Source organism: Mesoplodon densirostris, chromosome 3, assembly GCF_025265405.1.
Source record: "Mesoplodon densirostris isolate mMesDen1 chromosome 3, mMesDen1 primary haplotype, whole genome shotgun sequence".
Classification (NCBI taxonomy): Eukaryota; Metazoa; Chordata; class Mammalia; order Artiodactyla; family Ziphiidae; genus Mesoplodon; species Mesoplodon densirostris.
The window spans coordinates 165,355,879-165,372,939 of NC_082663.1; the positions used below are offsets into that span (position 1 = coordinate 165,355,879).

Below are 17,061 nucleotides of genomic sequence, written 5' to 3' on the forward strand. Positions count from 1 at the left end.
AGGCCTTGTGCTTAGCAAAAGTCCCTGACCACGTGAAGCTGATAATTTAGTGGGGGAGGGAGGGGACAGTGGGGAAGACCATGTGACCTGACCAGCTCCACCTCTGGTCAGCATGTAGGTCAGCAGCAACAAGCAGTCTTTCCAGATCCAAACTCACTTTACCTGTGTGCAGGCCCCTCATTTGCCTTGGTAAAGGCAAGTTAAACAGTGCCCTGGGACGGAGTTAAAAAGACCACCCTGGAGGATGATGTGCCATCTCGCTGGAGCTTTCTTTTTCTGGCAAAGTTTAGAAGACATGGAAAGGGGACTGCGTCCATTACAGATGCACTCCCTCCTTTCTGTTGCTAACAGAAATGGGCCCAAGTGGTAACTGAAAATATACATTTGGAATCCACAAGAAAAACACGTGTACCTCTTCATTTTTGCTGATTATTGCACAAGCAAATCTTCACCTATGGGATGCTGTGCCTCAGAACTTTCACTGTCAGGACACCGTCTGGGAGGCAAATGAGGGTACTCAGGTCAGCAAATAATCATGAAGCAGGCCAAGTGCACACGCTTCATTTCAGAAAAATTCCATAAACGCTCCCCCCACCCCCTCACTCGCAAGGTTTCATCTCCTAATTGCAAAAGGCTTTGGGGCATGGGAATGTCTTTGTGAAGAAGAGCGGACTCCATTTGGGCCATCTCTCTAAAGAAGACAAGAACGCTTCTCCAATTAATCAGCAAATGCTTGGCTCCAGCGTTCGGCCAAAGGATCGATTTACATAAAGCTACTTCTCAAGATGAATTTGCCTCTCCCTCGACTCCTGCATGCCCCTTGTCCAGCCAGCATTAGACATGCTACTGGATTTCAGATTGACAGTGTCAGCTACGACAATCAAATTAGGGACGAAAGCCTCAGAGGGTTGCCAAGAGAGAGGGACGGAGGGGAAGGAGGGGGTGGGAACAGTATGTCAGCCAGGGAGGAGGATGGATTGCACAGAAATGGGTTCCCTTTCCCAAACTCCATTGGCCAGACACACAGCTTCAAACAAAGGAAAATAAGAAAACACCAATCTCCATCTTTTTGAACCGAGTGGACCACTCCTCCCACCCCAACCAATATTGACAAATCAAAACAAAACATCTCGTTGTGGCGGGGGGGAAATGTTGGCAGGGGTCTGTCTCAGGTACTTGATTAGATCCTTAGGATCAGATGACTTTCAGCACCAGATTTCTGCACATGACGTAAGGATACCTGAATCACAGTTTTACTCCCTGAAGGGTACGTTGGTGATGAATGCACAGACTCAAGTCAGACGCCAGTAGTTGGAATCCTGGTGATGTTTTCTGGACCATTTAGTGGCACAGGGAAGTCAGGACCAGAATAGAAGGCACAATTGGGCTGATGATTAGAACTCCCCAATCCCGTCTAATGTAACTCATTTGTCATTAAATTGTGATAATCCCAGGGATTAGTATACTGTTGAGAAGCTAAGCCTCTGTACCACTGGCTGGAGATGATCAGTCAATTATATATAATGCTATTTCATGAACACAAAGAGCCTTAGTTGGAGCTGCATATGATAATTAAATGAAAAAAGCTTCTATTTGGACTGGAAGTATTGGTTATATCCTGTCAGCCCTAGAAGGATGATGGTTTGGAAAGACTCAGATTAAGTCCTATGGCTAGAAAGAGATTCTTTGCTCCCAGGAGGGATGGCTGAATGACTGGAATATTTCAATTCATGACTTGCTTCCCTGAGTCCAGAAGTTTCTATCTTGACTGGCTCCCTTCCACATTTCCTATTGGTAACCCAAACCCACCCGCTGTGCCCCCGCCACCAAGCAGTCCTCCACTGGGCTCCTTTAGATTGGCTCCAACATCTAAAACTCTTTCTCTCTCTCGGCAATGAGTGGACACATAGCTACAGCATCCAGCTCCTAGCCTTACCCTAGAACTGCACTGTCTAATACAATAGGCATCAGCCGCATGTGGCCATGGAGCACTTAGAGGATGGCTGGCTCGAACTGAGATGTACATAAAATACACACCAGATTCCGAAGACTTGGTATGAAAAAAGAATTGTGAAGTATCTCACTAATATATTTTCATATTGATTTCATATTGAAATGATTATATCTTGGGTATGTCAGGTTAAGTTAAATACTTTATTATAATATTCATCTCAACTGTTTCTTTTTATTGTTTTTAATGCAGCTGAGAGAAACATTTTAATTGCATCAGTAGCTCATATGATACTTCCATAGGACAGCACTGTTCTAGAATTAGTGGGTCTTCCCTGGAGGGGTGCTGGCCTCCACACCCTTCAGCCCTTGAAGTGTTTTGTTGGCCAGCACAGAGGGTTATTTGGTTTTGACTTGGGGGAAATTAATTTAAATTGCCCCTGCATTCCCCTAGCTCACCCCCTCACTATTATTATTATTATCCACATTCAGCCTGCTTTACTCATTTGCTTTAACCTGCGAAACCCTAATACATTTGAGTCTGTGGTCTCTGGAACGACTGCCCAGAAAGGGTGCCCACACTAGTAACTACTCAGAGAGTAAACCAATAACCCTCACTCCATTTGCAGCCTTTGGTAGCAGCTCGTAGCCCTCAGAGGAACCTTAAGTTCCGCTGTGCTTAAACACCAGGTCTTCATCTGCAGTCACGGCTCTAGATCTGCCGCTCAGCCTGGCTGCGTCGTCCGGCTCACTACCTGCCCTCCAGTGATTTCTCCCCGAGATCGCAGCCCTCCTAGGAAACTGTAGGAAATCACTTGTCTGTGAGGCCCCACCAGGAATGTCCTCATCTCAGTCAAGTAGAGTCTCACCTGCGCGTTTGGGAGGGACAAAGTGCTTGGTTTGCCTCTGCCGTATCTCTGAGATCCCAGGGAGGGGTGTAACCACCCGTGAACTCTTAATTCTTCCTAGGTCAGCCTCCAAACTGGGCCCTGGAATGGCCTTCTAAAATATAGATTAGATGTCACTCTGCCCATCTGGGCCTCCCCCCTGTAAGGAGACCCTATCCATCTATCATCTATCTAACTATCTATCTATCTATCTATCTATCTATCTATCTATCTATCTATCTATCTACCTACCTACCTATCTACCTACCTACCCATCCATCCATCCATCCATCCATCCATCCATCCATCCATCCATCCATCCACCTACCTACCCGGCCATCTATCTATCTATCTATCTATCTATCTACCTACCTACCTACCTACCTACCTACCTACCTATCTATCCAATGGGCATTTCGCCCGACACCAGCAGGGTCACACCTGAGACACAGGAGGCCTTTGCATCTTGGACCCAGGCAGACTAGATACATAAAGAAGTAGGATGCTATGTTTGTTAACCTCATGCTAATGAAATGAAGATAGTGATGTGCATTTATATCTTGCGTTCAGATATAGAAAGCACTTGCTTGTCCATTATCTATAATGCTTATCCTAATATCACAGAAGTACAAGTTGAGACTTAGAGAATTGTATTAATGTTCGTAAAGACACGCGGCTAGAACATGAACTTAACGCCTAATCACATACACTAATCATTCTACCCATGTTCTCAAACTTGCCCAAAGTGTCCAGAACTCTTTCCCAAGGTTTCTGATTCAGTAGGTCTGGGATGGGTCCTAGGAATTGGCATTAAAATTTTTTTATTATGGAAAATTTCACTCTTGTGTAAAAGTCAAGCACAGATTATAAATGTACCCCCTTTATACCCACCACTTAGCTCTAATAAGTGTCAACTCATGGCCAATCTTGTTTCATCTATACTTCTACCTGGTTCTCCCTCTTCTATATTATTTTGAAGCAAAACCCAGACATCATCATTTCATCCTTAATTATTTCAGTATGTATCTCTCAAAGATAAATGAAAAGAACAATAATAACATAGCAAATATATCAAAACACAACACCATGATCATATCTAAATTATTTTTAAAACCAGGTATCTTTATTTTTTTCAAAGTATCATCAGTAAATTCTGATCAGGTAGATGGTGAGCCCCACTGTGAGAACAGCTGCCTTGTGCCATGGCAACTCTTAATAACATTTTCAAGCTGTCCTGATTTTTATCAAACTTTCCACTTTAAAAGACAAATCCATGGACTTCCCTGGTGGCACAGTGGTTAAGAATCCGCCTGCCAATGCAGGGGACACGGGTCTGAGCCCTGGCCCAGGAAGATCCCACGTGCCACAGAGCAGCTAAGCCCGTGTGCCACAACTACTGAAGCCTGTGCACCATAACTAGTGAAGGCTGCACGCCTAGAGCCCATGCTCTGCAACAAAAGAAGCCACCGCAGTAAGAAGCCCGCGCACTGCAACAAAGAGTAAGCCCCGCTCACCACAACTAGAGAAAACCCACGCACAACAACGAAGACCCAATGCAGCCATAGATAGATAGATAGATAGATAAAATCCAAAATACTTGATGAAACAAATCTGCGTCTCTGCAAGTCCCAGTGATTCAGATTGGCATCTTTCCCTTTCCCTGACTCCTAAAAACCAAAAAAGATTTTGGACCTCGAGTAAAACAAAACTGTGAATTATTTTCCTTGGTGGTTAGGAACAATCTTGCAGTGTGAATTTAGATACAGGCTTCCTTCTTGTTGAAAAGGAAAAAAGAGTGAAACTGCAGCTCTTAATTTTTTTTTGTTTGTTTTTTTGCGGTATGCGGGTCTCTCACTGTTGTGGTCTCTCCTGTTGCGGAGCACAGGCTCCGGACGCGCAGGCTCAGCGGCCATGGCTCACGGGCCCAGCCGCTCCACGGCATGTGGGATCCTCCCGGACCGGGGCACGAATCCGTGTCCCCTGCATCGGCAGGCGGACTCTCAACCACTGCGCCACCAGGGAAGCCCACAGCTCTTATTTTTTGAGGTGTCTAGATGTTTATGTTCATATAAAGGAGTCTGTTTATTTGTATCTAGGGTCAATGAGATGCAAGTTCCAGGAGGACAGAAGCTTGGTTCTGTTCACTTCTGTGTCTCAGTAGGTGTAGCACGTAGTAGGTGCTCAATTCATTTTTTTGTTGAGTGAAGTAAGAATCTGAACTGGCATTTAATCCACCAATATTAAACACCTGAACGCTCTGACTAGGACTTTTCTAATGAGCTTATCAAAGAAGGCACAGTGGAAGGAGCTCTTATTGAAATGTTTCATTCAGTAACTTTTTCACATCCAGGGAGCAGGCAGTGTCGACTCCTGCTGCCGTGAACTATTAGAAACCCAGCTGGAGCAGTGGGAAATCATTGTTTTCGTCCCCCATTGATACTTTGAGTCTCTGGGTTTCTGAGATAGGTGGCATTTCTTGCAGGAAATGATTCAGGTACTCCACTGTAATCTCCCTCAGACAGAGGATGCTATTAACCGGACACTCAGCTGGAGGTACCAGGGCTTCCTAGCTGGGACATATGTTTGGGGCTCATTTGGTTTTGACAGTGACCCAACTGCAAACATATAATCTTGCTTATTAAGATAAATCGCCTGCACAAGAGATTTACCTTTTAAGATAAATCCTCCCCGAAGCCCACATTGTAGAATCCCCAGGGAATAATGTTTCCTGCATGTCTGTCCCTCCTGCTGTATAAAATAAGGTAAGCAAAACAATATCTTTCTCTTTGGTTCCTAGAGCAGAGTGATGTGTCATAGTTACCATATTTGAGGAGTTGGGGGTAGGGGATCAAGGTTCAGCTTTGTATAGGATAGTAGCATTGAGAGTCCAAGAAATTTTAGATTCATAGATTATCCATCAGAAATGAAATGAGTCTGGATTGATACCTACTGCACCAATGGGCGGTTTCTTCCTACTAGGCCGTGAGTGACTAGGAAAGTAATTTTAATACATACTCAGGCCAAAGAGAATCAGACTCGCAACTCACTGCCCTGATCCCAAATCCAATAAAGGATTCTAAATATAAGTGCTTTTAGATCATCCCCTCTTTTAGCTTGGCTAATCAAGAGTTGATGGATTTTTTCTTTTTAATGTTACTAAAAAGGCACTTGATTGGTCTTAGTGCAAAGGGTTTGGGGAAGTAAAGAAGGTACCAGATTGAGTTGCTCCAGTTTTCTTTGCTCAGTTGCTTCCAACCCCTACCATGCATGGCCTCTTGATCCTTGATCCTGGATATGTCATCTTTCAGGGGTGATTTTTTTTAATCTTCTGAGATTAAAGATTTTTTTAAAAAAATCTTTCCTGATTTAGGAAAACTGACCTTGAAGCCTTCTTATGAAATGCTTTGGTTTGGATCCCTTGGGTTCCCTTTGCTGACATTGGCCCCCATCTCCTGATTCTTTGGACTTTGCTGCTGAAAGTCGTGGCTGGGAACTTCTTCAGCAACCTGTCCTTGAGTTGCTAGTGTCACTTCATCCAGCCTTATGGAGGACAGGCAGAGCCAGGGAATTTGCATTTCTCCTGGGTGGTCTAACCAAGGACTGTCTGATGCTGGGCTACAAAGACCCAGATCCCTTGGTTAGAGACAGGAGCTCCCAGGGTTTGGGGCTAAGACCAGCACTTTACCTAACTGTCCTTTATTTCCTTCTCCATCCTATTTCCTCCATCCCTTACTTGCCTCTCCCAGGATTACTTTGTGAATCCATCACTTGGCCAAGCATCTGTATCTGAGCGAGCCCAACCTAAGACAGAACTTTATTCCTGAATCAAGCTCTCCTGTTTTATCCAAAAGAATCTAGAGTCAAATATAGATACTTGTATCTAGATGATAGATGAGAGGAAGTTTAACCTCCCTCAGACTTTATGGAAAGAATATTAGCAATGTTTATATGTTCTGTTCTTTGCAGAGTTGTAGGCATATGTCCTGAGGATAGTGAAAAGGGACATTTTCAGCAATGCAAATCCAGGGCTAAATGGAGGGAAAATCCAAGAAGTACATGCAGCCTTTCACTGAATGCCTCCAGGGTTCCAGGTTCTGTGCAAAGTATACACATACCAATTCATGTCATCCTCAGTATTAATCTGCAAGAGATCAGTAAAATTAATAGCCTCACTGTAAAGGTGGGGAACCTGAGTCATAGAGCATTTCAGTAGTTTGTGTACAGCTAATAAGTGGCTCTAACCACTTCCCACACAAGAATTCCCCAATTCTGGAGGAGCTTCCAAGTCCCATTCTGTACCTCCGGAATAATTCGACATGGACCTCTAGGAGCCATAAACTGCCATTTAACACAGACAGGACTTTCTGATAGCATGAAGGTGACCGAGACAAACACATTGTCCCCACCAGAGGCAAAAGGAGAGCATTTTCCTGCTTCTTGCCTTGCCTGGTAAACATGGGGAGGTAGGGGTGGGGTGAAGGTGAGGATTGTCATTCACTGTTGCTCTGAGAACAAAGCATGTCTGACATTGCAGGGAGAGCCCCGGGAAGCATTTCAAAAGCTCCACTGGAACTAGACAACCTTTCAATCCATTTATCAAAGCGTCTGCAGTCCCTGTTTCAAGGTAGATGAAGCAATAATAAATTTGCGAAGAAAGTTAATCTGTGTCCAAAGCATTTTAGTAAATTAAAAAGGGGGGGATGTTGGCTGGAAGGGGGATATATTGGTTGTTGCCAAGTCCTATTTGACTTACTGTCTCCTTCATAAGTCCTCTCTGGTCTGGTGTTTTTGGATGGAATAATCAGCCGGTTAATCATTTTCCAGAAGCAGGAAAAAGCACTTTAGCTAATGCAGTTCGCCTTTCTTTCAGAATCCTAATTATTTAAAAAGGCATCCCAATCGGGAACCCCACTTCCCAACCAAGAAAGCCTTTCCCACCAGGCATCTTCCTTTATTTCCTCAGAAAATCCCAGCTCACCATTCTTTCTCTCACCCTACTCCAACCTCATCCCGTTCATCTAAGGTTAAAAAAAAAAAAAAAAAAAAGCAAGTTCCCTTTCCCTGGTCACTTTTGAGCATTTTCCCTCAGGAAGAGGGAGGCACTAAACCCCCACCAAGCAATTGGCCGGAGCTAAGCTCGTGGGCACTATGGATAGATTTTGTTATTTTTATTTAAGTGTCAGCCGAAAATGGTGGCTCTTGTCTCTCTCAAGGATAGTACTTAACAATAGCTCCATGCTCTGGCATCACGCTGAGATAAACACACTATTAGGAATCCCCACAAAGGCCCCGAGATAATTGTGAAAGGACAGTTACCGAAAATGAAGCACCAGCCCTGAACCCTCCTCCACGCCCCATCAGTAACACCGTTAAAGCTGTCAGTTTGTCAGCCTACTGGAGGTATTTATGAAATCAATATACAATCCTGCAGATGGATGGCAGCGGTATCGTTAGCCAGAGAAGAGAGGCTCAACGGAAAATAAAATTAATAAAATTTACAAGCAGATTGTCATGGGTAGCAGATAAATTCCCTACAATCAACTGTTTTGCTCAATTGTGGCAGGAGGAAAGCCGTGGCAGGGAGACGGAAAGAGCTGTGCTTTAAACGAGTCTCCTGAAAGTAGGAGCAAGAATGGGTATATTGGGCTTCCCTGGTGGCGCAGTGGTTGAGAGTCCGCCTGCCGATGCAGGGGACGCGGGTTCGTGCCCCGGTCTGGGAAGATCCCACATGCCGTGGAGCGGCTGGGCTCGTGAGCCATGGCCGCTGAGCCTGCGCGTCTGGAGCCTGTGCTCCGCAACGGGAGAGGCCACAACAGTGAGAGGACCGTGTACCGAAAAAAAAAAAAAAAAAAAAAGACTGGGTATATTTACAGCGAGAAAATAGTGAACGGAAACCCAAGTGGCCGTCCCATCCAAGTGCAGGGTTTTGTCTGTGTGACCGCTTTCATGGGAGATTGCCCAGCAACTCCATCAGATTTTTCTGCTTAGATACGGCTGTCCTTTCTTCATCCCGCTACACTGCAAACCAGAACCCTCATACAATTGCTATTCTTTCAGTATACCGTGGTGCCTTAAACTCAAAGGGTTAATGCATAATTGGGATATGTACCCCTTCATCTGGCTTCCAAGCGTTTTTACAGCTGATCGTTCTAAAGCTCTCTCCTGTTGCCTCCACCTGCCCCTGATTTTGATCATTAGCCGTTTGCCAAAAGTGTGCCCTGAGCTGTTTCCCAGAGCGGCCAAAACTAGCAGCCGAGCCTGGGAGGCTAGCGGGCAGGGGCTTGCTGTCCCGGAGACCAGTCTTCACTTGGCAGAAAAGACTGGGCCCATTGTGGCTGCCGGAGCCTTGGGTATAGCCCAGATGCCTGGTGGAAATTGCATTAGTCAGATGACAGGACCTGGGCCCCCTTCTCTTGGAGGCTGATGGAGAGCAGGGGAGTGGCCTTGGTGACACTGCCTGACCTCTACCGTCATCGTGGGCTTTGTTCAGCGCCCCGGCTCCAGGCTGGAGCCCTGCTCATTGAATCAGGCCCAGCCAGGGGAGCCTGCAGCGGGGCTCACTGTGCATCTGAATTTACTTATATCAGTCGCAGGCAGAGGAAACTGGATTTGAGATGGGGAGCACCCTCTTATTCAGCCCCAGGATTTCTCTCTGTATTCATCTCTGCACCCTACCCCAACTCTGAGCCTTGCCTTGGTATCTAACAGTGGCCCCAGACAATCCCCACGTGTCTTGAATTTTAGCCCGCCACTCAGAGTTGCCCGCTCAGCTCAGCCGATGAGAGCAGAAAAATGGGCTCCTCTCTTCTGCTTCCTATGTTTCCTCTTGCTTCCTGGCAAAATGGTGATTTAGAGGGCCCAGGTTTTAGTGGAGGATGGTCGTCTGACCTCTCTTTCCAAATATATTTGGAGTCATCTATAGCTTTTGATCAGGTGCCCCTGGAAAATCAGTGTGGGAGCGTCCATCCGTCTCTAGGACAACACAATTTAAGACGTGTTTACCCTGTGACCCAGCACATTCTCCTTATAGGACTTTATACCAAGGAAGTAGCTGTACACGTGTCCTCAAAATGTGTGGGCAGGAAAATTTATCCTAGTGTTTCCTTAAATGGCAAGTAAATAAATACCTAGCGACGTGGGATCATATAGCCATCTATAGAATTGGATGATACACAGCCATTAAAAATGTTGGCATAGGGGCTTCCCTGGTGGTGCAGTGGTTGAGAGTCCACCTGCCGATACAGGGGACACGGGTTCGTGCCCCGGTCTGGGAAGATCCCACGTGCCGCAGAGCGGCTGGGCCCGTGAGCCATGGCCGCTGAGCCTGCGCGTCCGGAGCCTGTGCTCCGCAATGGGAGAGGCCACAACAGTGAGAGGCCTGTGTACCGCAAAAAAAAAAAAAAAAAAAAAAATGAGTGTTGGCCTACGTGTACTGTTAATGACAGAAACAGATATTCTCAATATAGTATGCGAAAAAAGAGATTAAAACAGACTACATACTATGAGATCAGATTGGTAACATTTATATATATATTACTCCTAATTGGTAGCAGTGGTTGTGTCTGGGTATATAATTTTTTACCTTAATATCTGAAGGTTTTTGTGTTCTTTTTAAAATAATGGAAATATATATATATATATATAAAATATATATATGATTGATACACATATATATGCTTGATTACTCACTAAGACCCCAAGCAAGCTTGGGGTATGAATGAAAACAAGTGCATGTGTTTGGTCCAGCAAAAAATAAAACCGGAAAACAACAACAACAACAAAAAAGCATGGGTCTTAGGAAAGGATATTGAGGCTTTGGGGATTCTTAAAGGGGACCCTGGTACAAGACTTGGGTTTGAGCCAGCTTCAGGACCTGACACTTTGTCGCTTCCCCTCCCTGCTCAGAGCAACATGTTAGCATTGCTAAATGCTAATGAGGTGCAATGGGACCCCCATTTTGGGTGGGTTTGTGGAAATGCAATTTGAATTCATCATGCCTGTCACTAACACGATCCAGGTGGCCCCCAGGGGTCTCTCTGGGGCTCTAGAAAAGCAGAGAGGGTCATCCACCATCAGAAAGTCAGGGTGGCCAGGCTCCATTCCGATCTCAGATGAAAAAGGCAGAGAGTCCCTGAGAAGATGGGAGACTGAGTGGTGTTGACCCTGCGGTGGGGGAGGGATGCTGTGCGAGGCGGAGGAAGGGGTCATCTCTGCGAGGTGGCAGAACAAGAGAACTGGGTGTAGTGTGTGTGCAACAAACAACCCAGCACTTGGCTCGTGGCCTGGAGGTGTGAGACCACCCACAGAGCCCGCCCTGGAGGCGAGCCGCTGGCCTGGTAACCATTTCAGCAAGGCCATCGCTAGAAGAACAATGTGAAGGCTTGTAGCAGCCTGGGGCCTGAGACTAAACAGTCCCCCAAACACTCCTGACCGCAGAGGGAGGCAGCCTCCAGAGGGGTTTTGTTATCATAATGAGATGCAGATAAAGCCGGGCCTGGGTCCTTAATGCCTGTGCCTCTTCTCTTCTTGTTTAGAGATCTGAGCGAAAACCAGATCCTGGGGATCCCGAGGAAGGCGTTCCGAGGCATCGCAGATGTGAAGAACCTGTAAGTGATGTTTTTGTTGCTTCGCCGCAGATGTGGTTCTCCGGCCAGGGCAGGGGTGAGGGACACGGGACAGGGAGGTGGTGTCCCCGTGACTTGTGCCCTCAGTCCAGGCGCCTTTGAGACAGATTGAGGGGTGTGCTTAAGTGGTTTCCAGGGAACACACGTCGAACACCACGGCAGCTCCAGGGAGTCTTGTTCTTCTCTGGAGATTTGTCCCCAGGTATGAACATAGAGTCCCAGACCTGAGTCACAGCCTGGCGGCGCTCTGTGGGCCTGGGGCTCAACTCAGCTTCTCCCAAGGTCATTACCTTCTATAAAATAGGGATGATAGCCTGGTGGGGTATCGATGCAAACGAGAAAATGTTTTTAACGCTTAGTGCCTCGTACATAGTAAGTGTTCTGTAAATGGGAGACAAAGATGCTTGAAGATCATGATGGTGAAGATCTCACTGTAATAGGATCTTATGACGGAGCGTCAGGACTTGTGTCCCAGGATCATGGGGAGATGTAGCCAGATCTACTGCACGAGGTGCTTGGGGTTTTTCTTAATTTTTATTTTGAAATAATTATTGATTCACAGGAAATTTCAAAAATAGTAGACTAGTCTGTGTACGCTTTTACCCAGTTTTCTCCCAGTGGTAACACCCTGTATAACTCTCATATAATATTAAAGTAGAAAATTGACAGGAGGGCAACCCACAGACCTTATTCTTCAGATGTCCCAGTTTTACACGCGCTCATTTGTGTCTGTGTGCACACATGTGCGCATGTGCAATTCTGTGTCATTTTATCACGTGCAGATTCTGTTGCCCATTACTGCAACTGATGCAGAGCTGTTCCATCACCACGCTTTTGAACTTGCCAAATAGCCTTTGTTGTTTCCTACCTGGTCCCCACTGTCTGCTCCTTATCCTGACTCCCGGGCCCTTCCCTTCACGAGGAGTGTGCCTCCTGAATTTTCTATCCACACCACTGTGCCCATGTGTTTGGAGAGGGGTACAGAGAAGGCGTTTCTGCCTACTGACCTCCTCCACAGGCTTGCATCCAACTTGAGAAGTCTTGAAGGAGATTTTTTTAAAAACTGCTTTAGCTCTTAGCTTTCCCTGTAAGTACTTCAGGGATTTTGGCGTGCCGGGAAGCTGATGTTGGCTTCCTGATACAAGCTATGTGCCTCCCCTTTGCTGAGAACCGAGCAGAAAGCTTTAGGTGTTTAACATGAAAAGCACACCAGAGGGCAGAGGCATCTGGGGTGCAGGGAGCAGGGAACAGAGAGCATTTTGCAAGGGGCTCCAGACAGCAGGCTACCTATTGCTTCATCTGGGAGCATTTGCCCAGAAGCAGGAGCGGGCCGGGAGGAGCAGACAAAGCTGCAGAAAATGTGACTCGAGATCGTGCACATAAAGCAAAACTAAGAGGTTGTGTTGATTAGCATCCCAGAAAAGCAAGACGAGAGGGGAACTTACAGATCCAAGAAAACCCTACAGATCAGCAGTGAGAAAATTGAGGACCAGAGGAGGGCAGTGACTAATTTAAAGTCAACCAGCTTCTTGATCGTTGAGCCCTAAATTAACATCTTACATACATAAAGTGGTATATCTATCCTATCTCATGGCTCTAATTTTAAATGGGCCAGTTAATTAAAAAAAAAAACATATTATGGTGTTAGATAAGCAGGGCTGTGTAATTACCAACTACATTTTTGATTCTCAAGAAAATGATTCAGTCTCACAGTGGTCCTCAATAGTTGCTGGGGTTTGGGGGGGTTATTGTTGTTGTTTTCCTGTACTGTCTCTAACTTCACAAAGGCCTCAGGAGCTAAAAGTGTTAAGAGTCCGCAAACTCAAGAACTACGGACAGGCCCTCCTTCTCCACCCGGATGTGTGTCCTAAACAGCAAGGATCTAGTGGGACAGGGGAGGAGAGTAAACTCACTGCTTAAAGGATGAATTAACCAACAAAACGAAAGGGGTTGATTACTTTATACTTCTAATCAGTTCAGTCACCATACTCTGGGGGGCCAGAACTTCTAAGACCCAGAAGTGTAATTCTCAGGTGACTTATGGTATAATTGGGGACAAGAAACGTGCATACGAGAGGAAGTTTAATAATTTAACAGTCCACAGCAAAATGGTCCAATGAGTGGCCAGGCATTATGAAGGACTGTCAGAGCTCAGAGAAGAACAATAGCTTTAGGCAGTGTCGCCCAAAGGGTGGCCATCTGATAAATCTGTGTCTGGTTCCCAGCTGTTCTGCGTACTGAGTCTGTGACCTCAGGTACAGTACTTGACACTTCCGAGCCTAGATTTCTTCCACAGGGAGAGGAGGATAAGAATTGTACCTAACCTCTTAGTGGTTTTGTGAAGGTGAATGAAATGATGTGTATGAATAACTCAGTACTATGCTTGGCATGTGGAAGGTGCTTAGAAAGTTCTAGTTACTATTACTGCTGTCTTCCTTTTTTGTTGTTACAATTGTAAAGACTTTCACGGAGCCCGGAATGATGATTGGAATTTGCCGAATGAACAGGCAAATAGTGTGTACAGCGTGGGGAGGCAAACCTATACAAGGTGTGTTTTAAGGGACCTACGCCGAGCCGTCTCATGGGAGTGGAGGGATTATGACGCGGAGTAATAGGTGTTCAGGTCAGAAAGAGAGATGGGGACCAGGTGGTGGTGAGCCTCGCCTGCAAGGAGTATGGACTTTATTTTTTTATTTTATTTTTTTTGTGGTACGCGGGCCTCTTACGGTTGTGGCCTCTCCCGTTGCGGAGCACAGGCTCCGGACACGCAGGCCCAGCGGCCATGACTCACGGGCCCAGCCGCTCCGTGGCACCTGGGATCTTCCCGGACTGGGGCACGAACCCGTGTCCCCTGCATCGGCAGGAGGACTCTCAACCACTGCGCCACCAGGGAAGCCCAGGAGCATGGGCTTTAGATGTAGGTACTGAGAAGGTGGCTAGCTTCCGATCTGGGAAGGTCATGATACAAACATTGATCCTGGAAGAGGAACCTAGGACAGGAGACAGTGGAAGAAGGAGGGGGCAGTGGGAGATGAGGCTGTGGTCCAACGTGAGGGATCAGGGCTCGCGGTCAGGAATGAAAGGAGGAGCCCCAGTAAGACGCCAGTGGGGACCAAGGCACAAGAAGTGGCAATCCATGAGTTACTAGAGGCCAGGGAAAGGAAGGAAAAAATGATAAGTTCCATATTTAGATGACACAGAGAATCATGGCCCATTCCCATAGTCACTCATCCATGCAGCCCTCAGAATGTTTTTTGAGCTCCTACTAAATGCCAGTTCTGGGGGTAAATGCAGTAAGTAAGATACGTATCTGTGAGCTCTGCCTTCTTGGAGCTCCCACTCCACAGAGGTTGAAAGATCGGGGGAAGAACCAGGCTGGAAGAGGATGAGTTGTGTTGGTGACCTTGACGTCCTGTCCTGTTTCTACTGGTTATGTGACTTTGGTCTGTGACCACAGCTACATCTCCTGTTCGACTAAGAGGGAGTGAAATTAAAGAATCTTGTGGCCTTAAGAGAAAATGAAGTGTGAGTAATTGGAGGTATAGGGCCCAAGCTGAGGAGCAAGTTCAAGAAGGGAGACATCTGGGTAAAGGTTGATGACTGAAGTTGTGCCTTTAAATATGCGTCGGTACATGTAAAATACGAGACGCTTTGCAGAAATTAAGTTTGTGTAAAACCTGTTAAGGAAACACCCTCCTCCGACCGGACCTCAATTACCCACTTGTAGAGATTGTCCCTTTTGTGAGTGATGAGTAGTGAATTTTAAACCTCAGGAATGCACATCCCTGTCATCGATCTGTTTATAAACCACCTGCCAGCCCTCGAACCTTCTCCATCACCTTGTGTGAGCTCAGGGAATATAACACGCTTCTACTTGTTACTTAAGTAAAATAAGGAGAAGATGATAAATTATTGGAATGTCAGGCTTGAAATACCAACTGGGCCTATTCATGATACCATATGCTTCATTAAGAGGAGAAAATCAAGGATTGGCTATTTGTTGTTTATAATTTTGTAGTTTTGATATGCATTTTCTTTGCTTGTCCTGACAGTCCCCCTCAAGAAGGAAGAGACTGTGTTACCCCCATTTTCCAGATGACAAAATTGAGTTTCGATCAGTGTGTGTAATTTAGTGAAAGTCAGCAGACACCATTGGGCCTAGGCCTCCGCACTTAGCCTGCCCTTTGTAACCCACCCAACCCACCCAACCCAGGGTTGATGTCCGGGTTGCTGTCTACCCAGAGTGCTCCCTACTCAGCCATGCTAGCAACAGGAAAAAGGAAAGAGTAACCAAGGAGGCTGCTGGCAGTTGGAGGCCTGATTCACAGAGGCAAGTAGGCAAGCATACAGCTGTTGTCAGAGGCAAGAGAAAGGACCCAGGGGGGTGTTTGAACCTTGTAATACTGGTGCTGGAGGGATTTGGTGCCCTGCCCCTACCCAGGCAGCGGAAGGAAGCCCCTAATTGCTTCCTGCTTCTCCAGAGAAAAGAGAAAGTAATTAGCTGGGGATACCACTCTCTGCAATTACTAAAAGCTGCTTTTATGGGCTGATCCCATGCTGCTGCCTGTCTGGGAGGGGGAAAGGTGCTATATTTAAAGGGAGATGAGATGGATAGATTGATCTGGAGAAAGAGGCATTCAGGTAGACTGACCAGTAGATAGACCAACACTTGACATGCCAGTATTCCCTGCCTACCATATGCAAATGCCATGCTAGGGATTGGGGAAGACACGGTGAGAAAAAGAAGGGGAGAGAGAGAAAAGAGAGAGAGAGAGAGAGAGATAATTGTAAGACATAGAGATAGGGGGGAAATGAATTGGACAAAAAGAGAGATGACAAGCCACAGTCCAACAAAGCATAATAAGAAAAAGACAAAACCAGTATAGATTGTTTTTTTAAAAAAATGCCCCCTTGCTCTATCTTTCTCAGCAGTTATGTTTTCCTCTGTTTTTCAGTTTCTATTTGCGAGGACTCTGTAGGACATGCATTCCAGAAGGGAAAATCAATAACCCCTGTCTCTGCCAGCTAGCAAAATTTGGAACTGACGGTTTCAAAACAAAGCTGGGCAGGCGGCCTTTGTGTTTCCTAGTTAGTCTGAGTTGCTGCACTGCCCTCCCGCTTCCTGAGATTAATGAGGGCTGTCTCGGCCCCCATGAGCAGGCGGTAATCTTGTGTGTGTTTGGGCGGGGAGTGGGGAGGGACGGGAAGTGCCCACTGGTTGGTGGCATCTCTGTCTGCTAATCTCAGCAGCCGTTCACTCCATCACTGCACCTGCAACAGAGTTCACGCTCCTGGTCGTGCCCTGCAAGACTCTACACAGTCTGGGTCCCCTCTCACTCATCTTGTGCTTCCCATGCTCCAGTCCATCCCTGAGCACCCCAAGCTCCTTCCTGCCTCTGGGCCTTTGCACCTGCCCCTCCCTTTGTGTGGGATGCTAAGCTCTCGGACCTCCGCACAGTCGGCTCCTTCAAATCGTTCAGGTCTCATCTCAAACATCACCTCCTCAGAGTGGCCGGGTCTAAAGCAACTCCTCAGCCCCCACTGCCCTTCCTCTCTATCCCACTACCCAGTTATATAAGTCAGAGCACTTATCACCCTAT

At 46.4% G+C, this 17,061-nt stretch overlaps 1 protein-coding gene across 1 annotated transcript in view; it reads left to right on the forward strand.

Moving 5' to 3' along the window:
- The window catches only part of SLIT3 (slit guidance ligand 3), a 621,296-nt gene that overhangs the window by 396,347 nt on the left and 207,888 nt on the right, over positions 1 to 17,061 (forward strand). The window contains exon 5 of the mRNA XM_060094956.1: positions 11,372 to 11,443. Within this exon, the coding sequence (XP_059950939.1) occupies positions 11,372 to 11,443 (72 nt within the window). The remainder of the gene's footprint in view (positions 1 to 11,371; positions 11,444 to 17,061) is intronic.